We start from the raw sequence: 9,644 nt of genomic DNA on the forward strand, positions 1-9,644 counted from the left end.
TGCGCTCTTATATTAGTTGGTTAGAAGCTAGTAATTCCTGCTTTTTAGTTATTTTTTTACTTAATGGTTGCTTGTACAAATTGTTGAATTAATATATAATTAATTTAGATTACTATTTAAACCATTTTAGCCCTTTAAATAATATAAAGTAAAGCTAGGCCTGCCTAGCTTTATTATTATTTAAATAACTTTTTAATTAAAGAAATAGGTATAAAGAAGCTACTTTTAATAATTTTTTAAACTTTAAAGTTTTTTATATTTACTTAAAAATAAAATAAAGTTTTTAAATACTAGCTTATTTTTTTTACCTATTTAAAATAAAATATTTTAGGTTATTAAAATTTATAATAGTTTTATTATTAATTAGCTATTATAATTTTAGCTTTTAACTAGATTATTATAAATCTTATAATTATTTATTATATAAAGCTGGGGGCAAGAACTTTATACTTAGGGCTAGGGGTTTTCTACCCCCAACTTTTATAATTAACTATTTACTTATAATAAGTAAAAAAGAGGATAAAATAGTTACTTTTAGGTACTAATTAAATAAAAATAAGAAGGATAAATTATTAATAAAGTCCTTTAAGGGAAAGGTACCTATTTATATAATTTATATCTAGGGCTGTTATTAACGGCTATTAAGATAATATAAAAAGAAGAAATAAATAGAATATAATAGGGTATATATATATTTAATAAACTATATATAATAATTAAAAATATTTAGAATAATAGTTAATAAATGAGGTAGTTATATATTAAATATTACTTTAAAGATTATTATAATATAATAATTAAGTTAAAAGTAATAAATTTTAAATAAATATTAAGTTTTTAATAAATTTATAATTTAAAGGTTATAAATTAAAATAATATTAAGAAAATAATTTAATTTAACTTTAAGAACTTTTTTATTTTATATTAATTTAATAGAAATATATTAAATATAATTATAATTAAAATAAAAGCTTATTTTTTAATAAATATTAAAATTAATTTTAATTATATATTAATAATAATAGTATTTTAATTATTAATCTATTTATTTTTAAATAGTAAGGATTTAGTAATAATAGTATTATTAAAGGTATAATAGATATAAAGAGAGAGTGAAAAAAGTATAGATAGAAGAGTTATTATTATAATTAAGTTAATAAGATATAATTATATTTTATTTAATAATATAAGGGTAAATATAATATATTTTAACCTTCTTTATAGTAGTAAAATTTAATAAATAAATAAAAAAGAGAAAATTAAATAAAATTAAGTTTAATATTTAGTATTAATTTGTTTATTAAGGTTAGTTATTTAATAAAAGTAACTTATAAACTATATAAGCTATACTTTTATTTAAATTATTATTTTAAATATTAATAAAATTATTTAATAAGAGAAGATTATAAATTTTAAATCTTTAAAGATTATTATACTTTTTAAAGTATTTATTAAAAGTATAAATAAAGAGTTATTAATAAGGGTTAAAGATAGATTTTAAATCTTTAAAGATTATTAAAAATTCTTAAAGTATAATAGATATATATAACTTATTATATATTTTTAATTAATAAATTAATATTAATATTAATTATTATTATAATATTAATATAGTTACTTTATTTATTATAGTAATTAACTATTTTTTTATACTTTTTTATTTATAGTTATTTAAGGTAACTATTAATTAGTGTTAATATAGGTTATTATATATATATATATAAAGAGTGGTTAATTAAGTTAGATTGTATAGAAGGGAGGAAGCTAGGCCTAAAGAGCTAGTAATGAGTCCCTTACTATAGTCTACTAATTAGGGTTATGTGACCTAAACTATCTACTAGTTGCGATTACCTCTATTTCTATATATAATATTTTATTTTATAATTTTAATAAATAAAATAATAATTATAAATAATTATAAATAATTAAATTTATAATTATATAAAAATAAAATTTTATTTTTTAAAAATATTACTAATATTTAAAAAATTAAAATATTTTTAAAAATTAAAATTTTATAAATATAATTTAAAAATATAAAATTTTAATTTTTAAAAATAATAAAATAAAAATATTTAAAATAAATTAATATATTAATAAATTAATTTAATATTATTTTTATTAAATTAATTATATATATAAGTTTTTAATTATTATTATAATTAATAAAATTTAAATAAATATTTTTTTAATATATATTTATTAACCTTTTAATATTAATTTATAATTAAAATAATTAAAATATTAAATAAAAGTTAAAAATTTATTAATAAAACTTTATAATTTTTAATTTTAAATTAAATTAAATTAAATTATAATATTTTAAACTTATAATATATTAATTAAAGCTTAATAGGGAGTCTTTAATTAAATACTTATTATTTTATATTCCTAATATCTTAGTATATAGCACTATATAAGCATGGTACTTCTTAGTAAATTCAAAGCCTGCCTGCGACTATAATGGGATGAACTCAAGCTGGGCAGAATTGTATTTCCTCCTGCCCGTTCAGAGGTTGAGCAACACTAGCCATAGCCGTCGCGTTGAGTTGGGCTCAAAGCTTTAGAATTGTCAATTGGTTACCTAGAGTACCCCGAATAGAATGGAAGCAATGGAAAATTTCTGTAGGCTCTAGAAGCTCTGTCGGCATATGCATCGAACATTCTGAACTCCCACCACCAGGTAGCATCTCTTCGCGTGATCCCGGCTGAAGCCTGATGATCCCCCAACGACACCTGGATGTCAGGGCCCTTAAGTATGTAGATGATGTTGCTATATGTGCTGTTAAATTTGTAAGGCTAATTTGATTTTCTAGACTCGGGGTTGGGGATCATGATTCGGCTGTGAGAACCTCGATTTGTCGATGCCTTAGAATTGTACTACAGTAGTGTCATTCCAAGCGATTCTTTCATAATGTGGCCTAGGCGGCAAACGCAAGGGTGAGTGCCGTCCGCTGGACCCGAACAGGTAGGGTGACCTACGTTTCTTACATGTTCGCCTTGCTGTCTTTTTAGGACTCGTGTCCACAGTCCTTCGTGGGCGGGACAACGCACCAGAGCTCATTCCCAGGCATGACGGGCGGTTTGGCCTAAAGGCTGCTTCAGACAGTCTATCGCATTTCCGTGAGGCTATAGTGGATACATCAGCTCCACGTGGTTATTGTGTGCCTACTTCGAGACCTTCACGGTGCAACCAGGTCCAACAATCGCGACCGAGTCTCCAGCAATGACATAAGAAGGGGTCTAATGCTAGAATACCTGGTTGTGTCGTCAGATTTATCTTAGCCTCATTTTAGAGCCATCAAACGTCCAGCATGCAAAACACAGCCTACTATCGCACTTTTGAAAACATGCGGCATCACCCACAGCAGTCACTGTAAAAAGGACTATGGGGATACCAGCTGCTATTCAGGCGCTCATTCACCTCGTCCCACACCCGCGGCTCGAGGACCGGAGTCGACTTTTCTCGCTCCAGTGGCATTGCAAATATGGACAGCTTTTTTCATGCTCAGGCTATGTGAAAATTCTTCATTATCTCCTAGCTGACTACATCACTCTCTTGATCGTTGAGTCTCTTCAAAAGCGGCTCTTTCACTCATCTGGTGCCGGTTCATGCGCTGCCTCTACTTTACCGAACTGCGTCGAATCAGGCCCAACATCATTGCATGGGGCTCTTTGGACTTGAGCTCCGTAAGGCTCTGATCTTTCCGAAGATTTAGATGCACTTAACCCCTTGCGCAGACTCTCGCAAGGCTCCCCGTCGTGACACATTTCTATAACATTCGATCACAAACGCTGTGCAGCCAGCTCTGCTCACCAGACCTGCCGGGGAATGGCCTTGAAGTCTACGATCTTTTGGTGAACCATAATTAGAGTAAGCAAGAACATCAACGGAAGCTTTACCTATCAGTGGCCATTCTTTGATGTTGCCTTGCACCCGGTCTGCTACCTTGGGGGGACACCTGAAATTCCGCATACGCGTCAAACGAGAGGGGGTTCAGGTGGCCTATATTCCGTGAGGACCTCCCGGGTAGACATTTCACGCTGAACGCTTTATGGTCCCGCTGGACCATCTGTTGCAGACCCCCGTCTTCCCATCACGACATGTGTTCCGCTTTGGGTGTCCACATGAATGGAGAAGCTGGGAGCATTGCCGCATGCCCAAATATCCACACCAAAAGAAGAGACTGGAAATAGAAATAAGTGTCTCCTTTGGCATTTTTTCCGAGGCGCTCTGGTTTCCCTCTTCGCACAAAAAAAGATTCAGCAGCTTCATAGATCGCCTCCCATAAGCTTGACATGGACGAAGGTCTGGCTGCATTTCATGCATCTCCAATGTAGGAACTGGCATAGTGAAGCCCAGTCAGCGCCCTACTTATTAGTCACGTGCTGATCTGGCTGTATCTCATGTTCCTCTCACTTCAGCCAATCCTTGTCTACTGAGTATCTTGATCTTGTCACGCTACTATGGCCAGCAGAAGAATCCCATAATCACTCCTGCCATAGGACCTATGCCGTATATGCTCAGACACATAAACTCAACATCTCTGGATCAGATACTCATCGCTAACATGGAAGCTGTGGGAACGGTGTACATGTACCTAGGTAACTGTCACTGTCGTCATTCACTCCCACTTGAGCAGGCAGAGCCAACATGCCTACACATGAAGAAGTAGCACACCACACACTGGTAAATTAAATAGCATTCTTCGCTATACTAGTGGTTAAGAGAAGACTCTGTTCATATCTCTTGGGCCTGAAGGCCTTCTCGACTTTGTTTGTGGATAGTGAATTTTGTTCACGTGTTGTCGCTGTGTTGTCACTCTGGGGTAACGGACAAAAGAACTTCAGATGTGGAAGAGTCGGGACACATTTCAAATGTGCAGGGCATCACTCGACATCAGATCCCCTAATATGCATCCTGGGAAGCCTGTAGCTTCGTCCAGCCCACGTGATATTAAATCTCGTCCGATATCCTGGGTTCCCACAAACGAGATTTCCCACCACACCTTTCCAGCAGCTCCAGGGTTTTGAATTCCACAAGCCAACTTGCACACCTTTCTTCCAAATCTTCCTTCTACCACACCTCATCGTCAATCCACAACTTGAAGACCGATACCCAAACCATCGACGACCATTCAGCCAGTCAACACGACACTCTTAGTACTATCCAGGTCATATTTGGACAATGTCGGCCTCCCACCGCACTCTGCGTATCCTGCGCCTGGCCTCTGGCAAGTCTGCCACTGCGATGACGCGTGCTCTCCCTGCCGCCCATCGCGTCTTTACCACCAGTTCTGTGGTCTCTAGGGCCAACACCGTGGATGATTCCAAGGTGCCCACCACGGTCTACACCACCGAGGGCAAGTTGCGAACCGCGATCCCCGTCAGCCCCAAGGAGAGAGCTGGCCCTGCTGCCCCGCAGCCAAACGAGATGGAGGACCTCACCACCCTCTCCGATGAGATTTACAAGATGCTGCCTGCCACCCTCAAGGCACTGACCGTCAAGGGCAAGGTCATCATCATCACTGGGTAAGCATCGCTCCTCTGCCCAATCTACTCTTATTTCCTCACTCCCTCGCCTCCAATTGACAAATCCACCCATCCTGACACTGGAATCATCGCAGCGGTGCCCGAGGCCTGGGCAACTTCATGGCCAGAGCCTGCGCTGAGGCCGGCGCCAAGGCGATCGCCCTCTTTGACGCCAACCAAGAGCTGGGTGATGCTTCTGCCGCAGATCTGCACGACAAGACCGGACTCCCCGTCACATTCTACAAGATCGATGTCCGCAACGAGGCGGCCATCCAGGCAGCAGTGGAGTCTGTCAAGGGCTCCTACGGCACCCCTGATGCCCTGATCAATGCGGCTGGGATTGCTGATAGCAACATCCCCGCGGAGATGTACGACGCCACCATGTTTCGCCGCCTCATCGACATCAACCTCACTGGCTCGTTCCTCATGTCTCAGGCCGTGGGGCGCGCTGCGATTGCTGCGGGCAAGCCTGCCTCCATTGTCCTCGTTGCCAGCATGAGCGGCAGCATCGTCAACTACCCCCAGGAGCAATCCTGCTACAACGCGTCCAAGGCTGGTGTGATCCAGCTTGGCCGCTCGCTTGCTGCTGAGTGGGCCAAATACAACATTCGTGTGAACTGCAGTGAGTGCCATTCTGTGTCTTTCACCAATTCCCCTCTTTCATTTCATGGCACACCCCAAGCAAACGCGTCACTTCAGATTTGCAACAAACAGCTAACATGCACCATCAGTCTCCCCTGGCTACATGGACACCGCCCTGAATAAGGTGCCCGCGCTTGATGCGCAGAAGAAGATTTGGAAAGGCCTCACTCCACAGGAGCGCCTCGGCAACGTCGACGAGCTCAACGGCCTGTGTGTCTTCCTCGCCTCGGACGCCTCCAGCTTCATGACTGGAGCCAACTGCGTCATCGATGGTGGATACTCCCTCTACTAGCGTGGGGGCAACTAGCGTGAATTCGTTTGTTTTCCACAGCGTTGTTTGTTTGGCTTGGGCTAGTCGCCGCGTTTGACTTTTTCTGATTCACTTCTGGTCGTTTGGATTCGCGTTTGCAAAATGCGATGACGACACAAGACCAGGATATCTAGCATAGCAAAGGCGTTGGAAGGAGTTCTGAAAAAGTTGGGGCCAGGGCAGAGTCTCTTGTGGTCATTTTGCCACATGGTTACACGACCTCCAGTACTGAGCTAGGATCAATTGATTGCAGTAGCTGGATTTCGTGCTAGGTGGTTGTATTGATGAGACGTGTCTGCTTTTCCTTGTGCTGATGTTGGCACGAGCATGGCTGGCTTCTTTGGTCATCGGCAGCCCTCTGATGGTCTTCTTTTCATTTTTGGCCCTGGCTAAATTTGCATTTCTTTTCCTCTCAACAACAGCATAGCAGCTCACAATGAGGCGTAGCTGTCTTCATTCGAGGGCGCTGGGGTTGGGGTGTTTTTCCTTTCATTCCATTCTCTAACATTCAGAGATTCATGCACTGCTCTTGACAGCATATTCAATGCATAGACTTTTTTGACAACCCATTGTACTTCAGTGTCATTTTACTGCATGTATGGCATCTGGTGAATACTTCTTTTTCATCTTGTGACAACAAATGACTTCAACCAGATGAAACCGTAGTTCAAGCTCATGCAATTCGCAAGGAGTGAACGTGAATTTCTATATCCAAATGAAGAGAAGGTCTCGGTCTGTTTTCCGGCCCATATGTACTCATGTTTTGAGGCCAGCGGTGTCCTTCTGGGTCACCATGTTCTCCACACCCAAAAAGCCCCCAGACGACTCGTAGTCCGTGCCACGAGTCACTACTACATCAAACGTGACCAGGTGGACATTAATGATCTACAAAACCATCTCGACATTGTGTCTTCTTGGTCGGGTTTGCATTTTTAAGCGTAATTAGGAATCATTAAACTGTCTCTCCTTTATGTTTTCTCAACTTCTTTCTATTTAATGTCATAGAAGCTGGCCGAATTTCAATCTCGTTACCTGCAAGCATTAAAACAGCTTTCACTTGTTCATAAGGAGTACATTCATTCTTCTACTGGAACTACAAACCAAGGAATGTTGGAAGAAGGGCCAATACATAGAGTAAACTCAAACACCTTAAGAAAGCTTTAGTGAGTATATGAAACATTCCTTCCCAAATCAGGCTCTTGTGTCTAAATGTGAACAGAGACATTCCCCGTCCGGGACCCACTGTATGTCTAGGAGGATCCACAAATCATACTCGACTCAAAGATGACATATATGAATACCACACACACAGCTATTTCTACTACTCATACTGCAGCTCAGTATCGCTTTCTTTGTTTCAACTCGAATACTGTCTGTTATTCGTTTGGCAACATAGGGCTTCTCCAAGAGTTGAAAATACTTTCTAGAGATTAGCTATATGTAAGGGAAATCGGACCATTGCAGCCGGGCAATGTGAGCACCGACTAAGCACAGCAGAAAGCCTAAAGACAGACATGGCCTACCTGTTCGGCAGCCTTATTAAAGGGCCCCAAATCTAGATCTGAAGAGGCTCAGTAGATTCCGACTGCAGTCCGAGGCAAGATCCAGCAAGTGATTGACATCTCCGAAGCCAGTCGGGCACCCAGTGGCAGCCGCCATACCCGGCCCAATGTCGCATATCCGAGTCCCGAGTGGCCCGATGCCAACACATGGTCCAGCCCTATGAGGTCAATGGGCGAGAGAGAATCTATGCCAAGCCCATCGATCCCGTCAGCCTTGCAGTCGCGTAGATAGTCGGCAGGCTCGGCAGCCCTGCGCAATTTCCGGATCAGAGGCTCAAAAAGGTGTTAGGCAGCCTGGCAGCAGGGTTGACTACCTAGGTAATGAACTCTGTACAGAACCGGCGCAAATTCAACCAACCCAATGCTACATGCTAATATGTAAATATGTGACCGCGCGGGAAAAAGAAGGTTCGCCTAATAAATGAGGTCGCCTAATTCACAGTGTATAGGGTAAACATAAATGCTCGCAAGGCTAATATGTGTCAACTGGAATTGTACGAGCGCTCGAGAATGAAGGGCTCGCTTCGAATGTTGTTAAACGGCATCTATTTAGTTATGGAGTAGTTGCCTAGTTAGTGTAGTCTATCCCACAAACAGAAATGCTCGAAACGCACCGCCACCTACCTAACTGGAGGCGCACTCTATCAATAACACGTGAGGCGGGAAACCCTTTCCTTCCAAGGTTAGCAGGCCAATGCAAGCGAAGCCTCAGCGCCGGCGCGATATTAGTGGGGGTGAGGGGGGGCCTGTGAGTGAGTCAGTTTATGCTCTTCCAAATACAGGAATCACCCCTAAACTTTATCACTCAGGGACTTTACCTATGGAAAAATACAACCTTCACAGACCAATCAGATCTTCTCTTTCTACTCTTAAATAATAACTTCTATATCGTTACACTCACTACCATTATATAATACTTTAATACTTAATTTTCCTAATAATCTTACCTTAAAACCTAGTACTATAATATTCCTTCTTATAATTTTAAGGTAGCTAGGGTACATCCATTTCTAGTCTCTTGGAAGTTACTCTTTGACTATGATTAGGGGTCTACCCTGTACACCACAAAAAAACGGGCTGGGCGGTGGTGGACACGGCGGGCCCTGCCACCGAGATAGGAAATGTGTGGGGGAGACAAGCCTCGCCTGCGGTTGGAGATAGATGAGCGGACCCCTGCCTGGGGGCGGGCCCTACGCCTTGTCAGGGGGCGGGCGCGCGCTTTTAGTAGTAGACTGTAGTAGGCTGCGCTACAAACTGTCATACTACACGTGTACTGTATGTGTGGTTGTTGTTCCTCTGCTACGACGTCAACGGGCAATAGTGGGAGAGACACCTGGACAGCACCCAACATGACGGGCCCACGGCTCCGAGATTGTTTCCGGGTCCGTGATCTTGTGATCGACGCCAAGGCTCTGTTTTAACCTTAATTCACTCCGTAGCTAATCTTGTGTACTCCATACTGCAATACTGAGCAAGTAGATGGATATAAAGCGAGGCTATTCCGCACTCATTCCCCAAACTCCTCCGTCTATCATCACTCACACTCACTCATTAAGCATACAAAGCATCAAGACACTCAAGAAACACACACTCTTTTC

The 9,644-nt window shown here is 40.3% G+C and overlaps 1 protein-coding gene across 1 annotated transcript; it reads left to right on the plus strand.

The window, feature by feature from the left end:
• Window positions 1-5,188: 5,188 nt before the first annotated feature.
• KVR01_000022 (uncharacterized protein) lies at window positions 5,189-6,466 on the plus strand (the record flags this gene model as incomplete). Its single annotated transcript, XM_044794160.1, has 3 exons — window positions 5,189-5,532; window positions 5,628-6,154; window positions 6,264-6,466. 3 exons carry the CDS (start codon window positions 5,189-5,191, stop codon window positions 6,464-6,466), a joined length of 1,074 nt encoding a protein of 357 aa, XP_044649971.1.
• Between the last annotated feature and the right edge of the window lie 3,178 nt (window positions 6,467-9,644).

The sequence above is a fragment of the Diaporthe batatas genome (assembly GCF_019321695.1).
Source record: "Diaporthe batatas strain CRI 302-4 chromosome Unknown Contig00001, whole genome shotgun sequence".
Taxonomy (NCBI): domain Eukaryota; kingdom Fungi; phylum Ascomycota; class Sordariomycetes; order Diaporthales; family Diaporthaceae; genus Diaporthe; species Diaporthe batatas.